The sequence below is a fragment of the Pelmatolapia mariae genome, linkage group LG17, assembly GCF_036321145.2.
Source record: "Pelmatolapia mariae isolate MD_Pm_ZW linkage group LG17, Pm_UMD_F_2, whole genome shotgun sequence".
In the NCBI taxonomy this organism is placed as follows: Eukaryota; Metazoa; Chordata; class Actinopteri; order Cichliformes; family Cichlidae; genus Pelmatolapia; species Pelmatolapia mariae.
Genome location: NC_086242.1, coordinates 8,040,499 through 8,054,127, shown reverse-complemented (window position 1 = coordinate 8,054,127; position 13,629 = coordinate 8,040,499). Strand labels below are relative to the sequence as shown.

The 13,629-nt window shown below is 38.5% G+C and overlaps 2 protein-coding genes across 2 annotated transcripts; one reads left to right on the top strand and one right to left on the bottom strand.

Moving 5' to 3' along the window:
• Window positions 1–519: 519 nt before the first annotated feature.
• On the top strand, window positions 520–4,726 carry LOC134646827 (aldo-keto reductase family 1 member B1-like). The gene is made up of 10 exons (XM_063500805.1): window positions 520–1,363; window positions 2,137–2,304; window positions 2,693–2,809; window positions 2,948–3,025; window positions 3,126–3,248; window positions 3,364–3,470; window positions 3,584–3,665; window positions 4,038–4,121; window positions 4,386–4,468; window positions 4,588–4,726. Exons 1-10 carry the CDS (start codon window positions 1,298–1,300, stop codon window positions 4,628–4,630), a joined length of 951 nt encoding a protein of 316 aa, XP_063356875.1. The 5' UTR covers window positions 520–1,297; the 3' UTR covers window positions 4,631–4,726.
• Window positions 4,727–7,491: 2,765 nt separating this feature from the next.
• On the bottom strand, window positions 7,492–12,949 carry LOC134647189 (aldo-keto reductase family 1 member B1-like). Its single transcript, XM_063501417.1, has 10 exons — window positions 12,789–12,949; window positions 11,710–11,877; window positions 11,472–11,588; window positions 11,301–11,378; window positions 10,318–10,440; window positions 9,505–9,611; window positions 9,112–9,193; window positions 8,850–8,933; window positions 8,674–8,756; window positions 7,492–8,565 (listed from the first exon to the last, which is right to left on the bottom strand). Exons 1-10 carry the CDS (start codon window positions 12,852–12,854, stop codon window positions 8,523–8,525), a joined length of 951 nt encoding a protein of 316 aa, XP_063357487.1. The 5' UTR covers window positions 12,855–12,949; the 3' UTR covers window positions 7,492–8,522.
• Window positions 12,950–13,629: the final 680 nt, after the last annotated feature.

Below are 13,629 nucleotides of genomic sequence, written 5' to 3'. Positions count from 1 at the left end.
GGCTGTATATTAACTTTTCACTTTCCTGTAAACTCTTGAAACGACTGAGACTGCTTACTGCCTTGATTCTGACAAGTTTACAGCACTGTATTATGGTTGTGAACATTATAGTGACTATACACTAATTGATGTCACAGACATGTTTGGCCATTGCATATTTTTTGTAAACTGTAGAGGAGTCATCTATTGCTGCATCTTTGTAAGAGGTATCAATGGTAAATGTCAATTAAAAAATTTCATTTTACTTTGTCTGCGGATTTACGTTTACACATATAAGTGGTTACCAATTTAAAGTGAGATGCAGTCAATTGTCAGTTTCAGTAACACAATAATTTTGTTTGCAGCTTTTCAGAATTATGCTCAGACTGAATAAAGACATTACTTTCAAATTTTCCACATTATCCAAATTGTGGAAATTATAGAACTACCCATTAAAAAAAATTATGTACACCTAACAGAATATTTCTGCATTGTGTGTAAGGCAAGCGGGTCCAATTGAAAGCCCTCCTATTTCACTGATATTATGTAAGAGACGGTCTCCTCCTACTACTAGAGAGAGTATATAGTAGTATGAGTCAGCACACTCAAACAGTGAGTGTTCCAACTAGGTTGAGAACGTTACTTCAAAGATACCAAGATGATACCTGCAGTTACACTTAACAATGGAGCAAAGATGCCAATAGTGGGTCTGGGCACCTGGAGGGTAAGTCTTATACTTTTTTGTTTTAAACTAGCTCTGTGGGAGACTGCTAATCTGTCCGTGCTTAACCTACTTTTCAATGAATATTTCTGCTACTCTCATTATTTTTCACTGGTTTCACTCGTCTATGTTATCTGTACTATTTATATTTAATTTGTTTTTATATAACAAATTCCCTATCTTGCTGATAGAGTCTGGTTACAAAAGAAAGCAAAGTAACATGTTATTTACATAGTGCAACTACAGTACAATAAACTGGATTGTAGAGGCTAAGCCTACATGACGCGATGTCACTGGTATGCATGAATTAATTAAACAGTCCAATAACTCCAGCAGTACTTATCTTGTCCTTTTTGGTCTTTATTCCAACATCATTTTAACATAACAGCGCAGCGGTCACAAACTGTTTGCCTAACAGAATATTTCTGCATTGTGTGTAAGGCAAGCGGGTCCAATTGAAAGCCCTCCTATTTCACTGATATTATGTAAGAGACGGTCTCCTCCTACTACTAGAGAGAGTATATAGTAGTATGAGTCAGCACACTCAAACAGTGAGTGTTCCAACTAGGTTGAGAACGTTACTTCAAAGATACCAAGATGATACCTGCAGTTACACTTAACAATGGAGCAAAGATGCCAATAGTGGGTCTGGGCACCTGGAGGGTAAGTCTTATACTTTTTTGTTTTAAACTAGCTCTGTGGGAGACTGCTAATCTGTCCGTGCTTAACCTACTTTTCAATGAATATTTCTGCTACTCTCATTATTTTTCACTGGTTTCACTCGTCTATGTTATCTGTACTATTTATATTTAATTTGTTTTTATATAACAAATTCCCTATCTTGCTGATAGAGTCTGGTTACAAAAGAAAGCAAAGTAACATGTTATTTACATAGTGCAACTACAGTACAATAAACTGGATTGTAGAGGCTAAGCCTACATGACGCGATGTCACTGGTATGCATGAATTAATTAAACAGTCCAATAACTCCAGCAGTACTTATCTTGTCCTTTTTGGTCTTTATTCCAACATCATTTTAACATAACAGCGCAGCGGTCACAAACTGTTTGCCTTCTTGCGATTAACAACACACCTGACGCCGATTACGTGCGTCGACCTTAATTACCTTTACATAAACCTACCATACAGAAACTAAAAAAAGGTGACCTCTAGCGGCAACATAAGGTATCAACCCCAAAATGGCTCCTACATGGATAGTGATGCTGGTGTAATCTGCTCCAGGAGGCTAAACATTAACATTTTATCGCTTAATGAACTTAATGACCAGTGCAAAATAGCTGTAGTAGTTATACTGGTGTTGCCAATATGTGTATTATATTCAAATCTATTAACCCATTATCAATCAGTGATAAAAGAAAACAACTTCCACACTTGCTTTATTCATTCCATGTTTTTCTATCACCTTACCTGTGCAGTCAGAACCAGGAAAAGTGACTGAGGCCGTGAAAGTCGCCATAAGTTGTGGCTACAGACACATAGATGGCGCTTATGTGTATCAGAATGAAGAAGAAGTTGGAGCTGGAATCCATGCAATGATTGATCAAGGAGTGGTAAAGAGGGAAGACCTATTTGTTGTGAGCAAGGTGAGCTTTAGAGACAGCTAATAAAAATGAGTATAAATCATTTTATTATCTCAGGTTGCCTCAGAAATCTGAGGCATGTGGCTTTCCACACCACAGTGATCCCTTCATGTGAAAGACTGGCTGAGATGGGATAAAGACACAAGCTAGTGAATTCCTAGTGCTGGTTCCAAGGGTCAGTGGAAAGGTTGTGTCAGGAAGGGTATCTAAGCTGAATCAAAAGCAACCACTCTGGAAATAAAGGAGCAGCTAAGCAGCAGTACCTTTATAGTAGTTACGTTGTTAGTTGCATAAGGAAATAATGAGGGTACAATGGTCATACTATAACATGTTTACAGCGTTGGGGGAAATGAGACACCTTGTTTGTACAACTCCTGTTTATTTTTCCTAGTTATGGTGCACCTTTCACCTTCCATCTCTGGTGAGAACAGCTTGTGAGAAGACTCTCAAGGACCTGAAGCTGGACTACCTGGATCTTTACCTCATGCATTTCCCAATGGGGACCAAGGTCTGGAAACTTCTGTCCAGTCCTTACAATACAGTTAACTTTCTCTAAAATCTCTGTGATATAATAGTGTGTATTATCAGACTGAACTATGCAGTCTAAATTTAATACTGTCTTGAACAAATCTTTCGGCCACTGCAGCCAGGAGATGATCTTTTTCCTTTGGATGAGAATGGGCAGGTTATTTCTGACAACAGCAACTTCTTGGACACTTGGGAGGTAATATAAATGACTTATTGCACAGTGATAATCCCGTGGACTTGCTGACAACCAAATTAAAATATGCTGTGCTAAAACCAGTTTATGATTTATCTCAAAGGCAATGGAAAAGCTGGTGGATGCTGGTTTGGTCAAAGCTATCGGCATTTCCAACTTCAACAAAGACCAGATTGAAGCCATACTTAACAAGCCTGGCCTCAAGCACAAGCCTGCCAACCACCAGGTAGATTTTGCAAAATTGTTTTTTATTTATTTTGAATTCCGGAGGCATGCACTGTTAAAAAATGAAATGAAAATAAAAACAAAATAAAGTCCCCGAAATGTGCTCGTTTTCTTAGATTGAGTGCCACCCATATCTGACCCAAGAGAAGATGATCAACTACTGCCACTCAAAAGGCATCACAGTGACAGCATACAGTCCTCTGGGCTCCCCTGACAGACCCTGGTAAGAGGATGTACAAGCTGTTGTAAACAAAGCTCATGTAGGAGTATAATCAGCTTTACTTCTCGAGGATATTAACAGTGTCACAGTGTTTTTCCTGTCCTCTTTTACTAAAGGGCTTCATCTGATGAACCCTCGCTGCTGGAGGAACCTAAGATCAAGGCCATTGCTCAAAAGTACAAGAAAACTCCAGCACAGGTACTGAGGAATTACACAAGTCAGGAATTTTGAAATTTGAATCTTCTAAATGAGACATCTCATGTTGGGTAAAATGTCAGATATCAGACAGTAGGATCACGAGTGTGCAGCACAACCAGAGAACAAAGAGATACAGTATTTAACTAATATTGAATATTTTAGTTATTGGGTGCATGTTGTCTCCAGTGGAAAACCAAAAACTGTGTGCTTACAGTTGCTACATTTCAAAAGTTAAATTACTGACGTCAGCAAGAAGAAAATCAATACTGTCATGTGGTGGATTAGAAGACTTATTAAAAAAATATTTGAATCATGGGAAATTTAAATAATACTGAACTGAATGACCACTGCTCATTTGAACCATTTCCCCAGGTTCTGATTAGGTTCCACATCGAAAGAAATGTGGTTGTCATTCCAAAGTCAGTAACACCCCATCGCGTCAAGGAAAACTTCCAGGTACAGTAATCATAAATATTCTTGAGCAGATTTAGTTTTTAGTCTTTTTAGCTAATATAGTGTATTCACACTGAGCAATTATCATATGTAGATTTACTTGTGTAGAAATCTTCATTGTTGGGGGAATTTAGGTCATGGACTTATGCAAAAAAATTTATTTTTCTATGTTCTCATTTGGATTTTCATTATACTTGTTGGGTTCCATAGAGCAGCTCATATAGTTTGTGCAGGTTATAAGTTATTTTTCGGTTCTGTCTTTTTCAGCTGTTTGACTTCAAGTTGAGCAAAGATGACATGAAGGACATCCTCAGCTTGAATAAGGACTGGAGAGGCTTCCCATTGCAGTGGTGAGTAAAAATGAAGGAAGATTAAGGGTAAAGGGGATACAGAAAAAATAAAGGCGTGGCATAATTCTAAAATAAACTGTGCTATCAAGTAATGGCTATTTCTTGTCTTCTCTTTGCAGGGCTTCAAAACACAAAGACTTTCCCCTTAATGCAGAATACTAACTCAATATGGTTCACCATGCCTTGTTTATATCAGTTTTTCATCCTCTAATCTAAAATTTACATTTTTAAACTCTTGCTTGCATGTTTCCTGCAGAATTAAAAAAAAAAAAAAAAAATCAATAAAATGAACAATGCAACATGTGTGGCTTTTTTTTTTTTGCATCCTGTTAGGACATTTGTGTTTGCATTGGATGAATGTGAGTTCAGCTGCTTGTTGAGCCACAGTGAGGGTTTTGGAATGAGAGAGGCATTTCACTGAAAATGTCAAATCAGTTCTGCTAGAACTAATTTACAGTTTGTAAATGTACCATGTTGTAAAACACACACACACACACACACAATCACCTTACTTTTTGGGAGCTTGGGGGACTCTGTTGGTAAATCAATCATCAGCTCTTATTGTGTCTGACACCACTACCTAATGTAGGACTTTGGGAGGAAGCCACTGGTAGGTGTGGCTTTTACATGTGGGTACCTTAAATCTCCCTTAAGATCTAAAAGTACATATCACATTGGATGTCTGACCCCTGACTTAATAATCTCAGATCTAATCCTGGGGTGCACTCATCCTCACTGCCAGAAGGGATGATCATAACTGTCCAATCAGTCTTTCCTCCCATTAAAATATCTTGTGTCCATTTCCTGTAAGTTAGTACAAGTTCATTGTGGTGTATAGTTTGACTACATATATATATCCCATAACTCAGTCATCTCAAAACATTAGAAGCACTAATGATTAAATGATCAGCTGGGCATTAAATGCTGAAGTTGCCTGATAATAAAATGAAAATTTAAATCACGTGCCCTAAGAAGAGAATCCTAACTGTATACCGTTGCTCTGAGGGAGTAAACAAACTTGTTTTAATTTTAAGAGTTGCTGGTGCTTTGGTTCCTGAAAGGATTGCTTCATCCTTGGGTGAAAGGTCAAATCCCCTTCTATTCCTTATTTTGTCAGACATTGATGTCTGTTGTGTTACTGCATTTTAAAATGAACACATAATTTTTTTAAAAAAATGAAAAGACAGTGTAATAAGAAAATACGAAGTTTGCTGCCCAAGAGCAACAAGATGACAGCACCCTGCTGACATGACTACAACTTTATACCCTGAATGTTAAACATGTTGCCTGTGGGCCAAGAGTGTTTAATTCATAAATCATTCATAAGACAAACTATTTTTTTTAAAGACCAAAAAGGTACTGCTACTTCTATGTGGTGACGCAATGATAGCACCACTTTATGGGAATGAACAGATACACGAAATACAATAGTGTAGCCAACTTTCATAAACTCTTTTATGAAGTTTTTATTCTTTTTGTAGATCCAGTTTGAGCTGTACATTTTACAGCTCCTCATTGTGCTTCTTTTTATTTATACTAGTGCTGCCAGCGTTAATCTCGCTAACATGACGTTAACGCCATAACCGCATTAACAAGGCAAATCTCCGTTAGCGAGTTAGCGCGGATCGCCCGTGCGTGGGGCTGCAAGCACGGGGAGCTTTCCCTTCTCCCTGGCGCTATGCTGCTTGCTTAAGGGGGGTATTATTGTAAGGTCTTTACCTCACAATATAAAGTAACTTGATGAAACTTTGCTGTGATTTAGCACTATATAAATAAACCTGAATTGAATAAAATAAATCTCTGCTTGGGCTGGTCCCTTCTTTTTGTTGTCTATGTTGCGTATAAATGTAAAAACCACAACCAAAATAGACTATGCTCTCACAATATTATAAAAATGTTTGTCCCCACAGTCAGAACAGAATTGGGTGAAAAAAGGTTTTTAAAGATGCTGCCCCCGTTTCCTGGAATAGGGCCACCGTACTCTACAGACGAAACTGAAATTGTCAGGAATGTTAACGATGGGTGACTTTGAGTTGAGTGATAGAATAGCTCTTTGGATAAATAAAAGATAGTGAATTGTTTTTAATATAATTATTTTATTCTCTTCCACAGGACTGAAGCAGGATTTATAGTCCTACAAATGTACCTATTTGTGTACAATTTTCAGTCACACAGAGGGGAGCTCTCACGCAGTGTTGCCAACTCCTCAGTAAGCAAAGTCGCTAGAAGTCGCTAAATGACGTCATTGCCTAATTTGCATAATTGGTCATGCTAATATGATTGTAACCCTACGTTGTTGGAGAGAGAAATAACATCGTGGAAGAGACAAAGTGAGTAAAAAACGTCCTAAATGCATTTAGAATTTATTTAGAACTACAAATTAAATTTCTTTTAGCTGGTGGAGTTACTCTGTGTGTGTGTTTATTAGTAGTTTTAAACCTTGTAATTCACAAAACAGCATAACAGTAAAAGAAGAACTGTGTTACAGTCAGTGCGGGAGCGGCGGCTTAGCTCATGCGCGATTCATTTGCAGTTTGGACGCATAGGTGTGAACGTCTCCTGCCCTGATAGCAGCTGGGGGAGGACTATCCTCCGCCTGTGAGCGCTTTGGCATGGGTGAGGTGCCCACGGCAGCACCGCTGCTTGTTGAGAGTAAGAGCGATACGCGTTTTCACGTCAAAAAGTCGTCATAAATAAGTCTCCAATAATACCAGAAAAAGTCGCCAGATTTGTCGCTAGTCGCTTTTTAGAAAAAAAAAAAGTCGCTAAGGGGGTCTAAAAACTCGCTAAATATAGCGACAAAGTCGCTAAATTGGCAACACTGCTCTCACGAGACGTGCTCCAGGGTAGTCTTCGAAGATCCTGACTGTATGTCGCTGGAAGCGGATGACTTATGTGACTGGCTAATGACAGCTGGTTGACATGTGCGCCGGAATAGGGAACACAGGGGTTCATGGGAAACGGAGAACAGTAAATAAACTTCAAAGATCATAAAACAAAGCATGAAAAGCACAGACAATGGCTGGAGTGAGACTTTTAATTGTTTTTAAACACTCAGTTTAACTTCAGCTCTTTTTATCCTACAACTTCGCTCTTTTCTGCGGCTGGCTCGCAGAACAGCAACAACACAAGAAAGAGTGGCCCACAGACCGGTTCTAGCACATAACTTGTACACTGCCTCCATCTGACAATAGAGTTCACTGCAGGTAGATGGGCAGGCCCTAGTGTGGAGTGAACGCGCTCGCTTTGCTCGACCATAAAACCAGCATGAGAAGCAAAAGCCACACCCTTATAACATAGTAATACACATGAATATAAAGCACCAAATACTGTATGGCATGACTCTAAGGCAACATGTGCTTCACAGAGATACTTTTATAAATTCCCCATTTTTTGCCTCTGTCAGGGACTGCAGGTATCACGTTTAATGCAAATTAAATCAAATTTTCTATATAAATGAAATACAGTTTAAAAATTGTTGGACATGAAAGCTTAAAGGTAGTTAAGATCGCTCTTGCATGTGACACTACTAGACATGAAAAACTACAAACTAAATGACATTGTAAAGTCTGTGATTTTTAAGTAACTTGTTTTATTCTCTTCAGTAACTTAACAAATAAGTTTATTTCACCCCAAGGCTCAATGCCAATATGCCACTACAGGAGTACAAAATCCAAAACATAATTATATGTTATAATAACCCAAACATCAAATTAAGCATCGAGTTGTCTTTGGAGTGTGTGTATAAACTTTAGTGGTAACACAGGAAGCTGGTGTTTTTCCTGAGAAATGTAAGAGGAGTCAAAGCCACAGCAGGGCCATTCCATGAAGAAAAAAAAAAAAAAAAAATCAATCAGTGCTCTCCACCTAGCCCCTCATGTCAACTGATTTCTTTTGTACATTAACTTTCACATACTCAACTGAAGTAGGAACTCTTTTCCAGATTTGATTGATTTTATATGCAATATCCCAACAGCATAAACACATAAAGAAGAGGAAAGTAAGCAATAACAAAGACCCAGCGTTAACATGTGGAAACTTTGCAGTTTTCCTCTCAGAATTCAGCGTTGAATGGAAAGTCCTTGTGCTTTGTGGACCTACAAAGAGAGAGAGGGAGAAAAGAAAAACATGAAATTCAAGCCATGACTCCCTGTTATCCAACTCACAACTCCATGTTCAAAGCGCACACAATTATCCTGTCTCACCATTGCATTGGACAGACTCTCCAGTTCCTATTAAATCCCAGTATAGTCTTCATTTCCTCCTCAGTTAATTCAAAGTCAAACACCTGCAAATATGTATAAAATATAAGAATAATGAACCAACCAAAAGAAGTTTAAGTAACAAAATGGAAGGATAATCAATCTCCCCAGCTAAAGACCTGGAAATTCTCTTGAATGCGCTGCGGTGTGATTGACTTAGGGATCACAATCACATTTCTCTGGATGTGGAAGCGGATCAGGACCTGGAAATGAAGGAATTCAGGCTATTAACACGTGATAAGGTGATTAAGTTCAATATAATGTTTCAGAGTACATAAAACAGCCAGATTGATTTTATTTTTTCTCTTGGATAGAAGTTACTCAAAATAAAATAGAATATATCAGTGGCATGTTCTGCCCAAGCCAGAAGGAGAGCTGTACCTGAGCAGGTGTCTTCTTGTGTTTCTCAGCGATGGCTTTAATGTTGGGATCCTCCAGGAGTGAGGGATCATCTGGTTTAGCCCTGCATTTTCAATACATGTTCAATAAGATTTTCTCTGTGTACAAAATAGTGTATTCTGTAAAAATAAATAAATAAATGAGACCCTGGTCTCATTGGCTTGTTACTTAATATCAAACTCGTGACAACATATGCCACAGAGAGAAAGAGGAACAAGAGTCATGAGTTGAAACTCGCTAAAGGGATATAACAGGCCGAACAGTATTGATAAATATAATAAAGGCAATCAACCAACGTGAGTGTGGAGTATTTGGTCACTTTTCAAGGCCTGTTGAAGTCATTTTGAGGCAAACATATTTGCCATGCCTACTGACCATGGTCTGTCAGGGGATCCCAGGGGGCTGTAAGCTGTCACCGAGATACCCTGCGAGTGGCAGTAGTTGATCAGCTTGTCCTGGGTCAGGTATGGGTGGCACTCCACCTAGTGGGAAAAATGAGAAGCAAATACCAGTGATCAATCTATGCATGTATCATGTTACTGAGCCCCTTCAAAACATGCACATATTATTATTATTATTATTACTACTACATATTACTTTAGTATTTCCATTAAATGACTGAAGAAAAGGAAAACACAGCTTCACTTAAAAATTCTGCATTGAATGTCTTGTCAAAGGACTAATATTTGTATAAAAAGACTCTTAGCATGGTTAAATGAAGCATTTTAGTACTGGCTTAGAAGAAGATCCAAGACCATAAGCCTTCAGAGCCTGCTGGATCTATTTGGCATCATTTTCAGTGATAAAGTTTCCTGATAAGCAGCTATAGCACTGCGGTGCTCTGATGACAAAAAAGAAAAGAATTGTGCTTTAATCTAATATAAAACACAACGTGACGTTGATGGTAAACCATGATTCTGAGAACAAACAAAAATATAAGGTCACCTCAACTAATTGGCCCAGCCTGAGGGGAAACTGCTGCGGCCCATCATGAACTAACAAGACATTTATTTCTCACAGGAGGAGACAGATAATGCTATTATGGCCTCTTGCCCTTTAAGAACAGCAAGCATGAAACATTAATGTTTTCTTGTTCCTTCATACCCCTGAGTATTTAACTTTCACAACAGCTAACTCTAACAACAAACAGAAACGGTTATTTTATACAATACAAATCATTTAGCATACCTGGTTGTTGGCAGGCTTGTATTTGAGGCCCGGCTTGTTGAGAATGGCTTCAATCTGCTCCTTGTTGAAATTGGAGATACCAATAGCTTTGACCAAACCAGCATCTACCAGCTCTTCCATTCCCTGAGAACATTTGGGATAAAAAAAACCACAAGGACTTTGGTGCACAAGGACTTTTGGTGTTAGCGCGCATGATATGCAATGATATAAAACCCTTTTTTCCTTCAAGATGATGATTTTGTCTGAAAAATAAAAAAAGATTAAAAAAATAAATAAAAGAAACTAATCAGTAACCACTGAGGCAGAAAAGATATTTTCATTAATAATGAAATTATTAATGGCTACAGAAAAAAAAAGTAAGTTGGAAGTAGTGGAGGCCTATTTCTTGTAATTACCTCAGTATATCTGCAGAATTGTTTTTTTCTCTCTTCCCATATTTTTTTTACTGTTTGATAACTGTGGTGGTTTTCTCGGCCATAACTTTGTCCTCAATGAAAATCCCAGAAGTTCTCAGTTGGGTTCATTTCAGGACTCTGGGCTAGTCATTTCATTATTTCATTTTTGTCAACGTCAAGGAAGTGGTTTACCCATTGTGCAGCGTGACAAGGAGAACGGTCTTGCATAAAAAGTGCTGACTGATTGGAAGCAGATGGGACTGAGGAAATAATGTGCCAATGAAGACATTTCTGATAAATGTTAGTGCCGTGTATCTGTATAAGATGACCATCTTTTCCCTTAAACCATGATCCTTCCTGATCCAAAATGACTGACTTTGTCACACATTCTGGGTGCAGTTTTTCCTGGTTTGACACGCAACACAATTTCTTATCTCCACAAAACAAAATGAAGTCTGCCATTGTCACTAAAGTGATATACTTTGATCTCTGTAATACTCACAGCATGCACAAAATTATTAGCACAGCACTATAAGTATGCCAAAGTGTAATTCAGATCATCTATCACATACAGTCTTATTAACTTACCTCCCATGTCTCCAGGAAGCTGGTGTTATCACTGATGGTTTCTCCTGTACTGTCCGAAGGAAAAAGCTCATCACCTGCCTGTAACATGACAAAGGGATTATATGCCACTAAACAAGATGAGGGCAGCAAAGAGTTAAAATATTTTTATGTTTAAAACAAAAGTGGTCCTACCTTAAAACCCATGGGCCAGTGCACTAAATAGAGATCTAGGTAGTCCAGTTTAAGATCACTGAGAGTCTTCTCACAACCGTTCCGGACCAAGGACTTTTCATGGAAAGTACACCACAGCTGGGAAACGAAAGCACACATAAGGCACGCACTGGTCATCAATTTAGTATAAAATCTTAAAAAAAACCAACCAACCAAACAAACAAACAAAAAAAAGGTACTTTTTGCACCAATAGCTCACCTTGCTTACAATAAAAAGATCCTCTCTTTTGACCACACCATCCTTGATCATAGTGTGGATACCTTCACCCACCTCTACCTCATTCTGGTAGACGTAGGCACCATCGATGTGCCTGTAACCTGCAGAAATAGCTGCTTTCACTGCCTCGGCGACCTTGCCAGGTGGAGACTAACAAACGAGATGGTTAGCTGTTGTGGTACTTCACACTGGCAGTTAAAAGAATCATTTAGACTGCTGTACCAAAACATCATGGTAGACTTATACATGGACCTGTTGTCTCTATGCAGACAATTAATAGTTAACATTTTGCACACTTCACAAAATGTAACTTAGAAAACACGAGTTCCAGTTCCTGATTTTGTCTTGTTGGGAAAGGACCACTAAATAGGTTACATCTACACTGTCCTTGTCTCGTGTCCTCTTCACATATACCTTTCGTCCAGTGATGCTATAGTCTAACTGTTTTCCAAATGTTAATTGCTACTTTTCCCATTATACCCACTTAGCTAAAAGCAACATCTGGGGGACAAATTCAATTTCCATCCTTTATTTAAGAAGGAAAGGTCAACACATTTAATATTCATTATATCTAAAAGGAGAATACAGCGACCTTCTCAGCTTTCAAGTACACTAAACTTGCTGCCCTTACTGTTTACACAAGCAGGGTAAATGTGTCAGCTGTGTCTCAGCAGCAGTTACGTAGTACGACTTGTCAGCGCTTGTAACAAATCCTTAAATTACTCTTGATTCTGCGCACTGAATAACAGTGAAGCAAACGTGGGGCATTAGAGGACTGCCCCAGCTTCGCACAGACTTTATCATGGTTCTAGAAACTCGGCCAAGGTTGGCTCCACTCCAAAAGGTGGGGTCCTAAAGTGAAGATAATGTCGAGCATTAATTTCTGTAGACGGTATATGCAATTTACCTCGAAATGTCGAAAGATAATATGATAGAAACTTGTTTTAAACGGCCATTATTCGTCTTCCAACCATATTTTCTGTTGGCATGTTAGCTTACATAAAAGGCTAACTACAAACTTGTGCAAAGTCGGACGGCATAATAAATGAAAGCAGACGCACCTTCCACGTCCCCAGTCCCAAAATAGGCATTTGTGCACCGGTGTTGAGTTTCACTGAAGTTGCCATTTCTGTAGTGAACGAGCAGAACCTGAATGTGGTTGAAAGCAGGCGAGGAGCGAGAGCAAATGCCAAGTGCACCGCAGAGAGCTAGTAGATCGCTAGCATCGTCGATCGATTAATGATGTCTTTTAATTCATTTCTGCAGGATGTGTTACAGGCGGCAGTCGCACGCATCTGCCAGTGTATTTACTGATAAGCAGCATCATTTTACATTGATTGACATTTTTTAAGGGAAACTCAAGTACCTTTACAATCGTAAGTAACTTAGAAATAAATATTAATAAAATACTGAAGGACTATGGATAATGCTCCAGAAAATACTGCCCCCCCCCCCCCAAAAAAAAATTCAATAAAACATGTAGTACAGTGCAAAAATCTCATACTACCCCTCATTTCTTTATATTTTGCTAGGAAAATGGGAACAAGCATACATGAAAATGAAACAAAAAGACAGTTTGTACAATTCTAACAGTCAGTATGTGGTATCACCACCTTTATTTTTTAATGCAGACTGAACTTTTTCAGGCAGGTCTTTCTGGTAGTTTCTTGAAGTAGTCTTCAGAAATAATTTCAGTTAGTCTCCATCAGCCGAAGAATTGTGCTCAATAAAGGACACACTGCACACCACGCCAAGATATGTCGAGTTTTTGGGTAACACGAATCACCTTGTTTCTGCAGAAATACATTTTTTGGGTATTTTTAATAGATTTAACTAAAGAATCTGCAACAAAGTTTTTGACTTTCTGCCAATAACAAATAGCATAAAAACACAACATTTAGC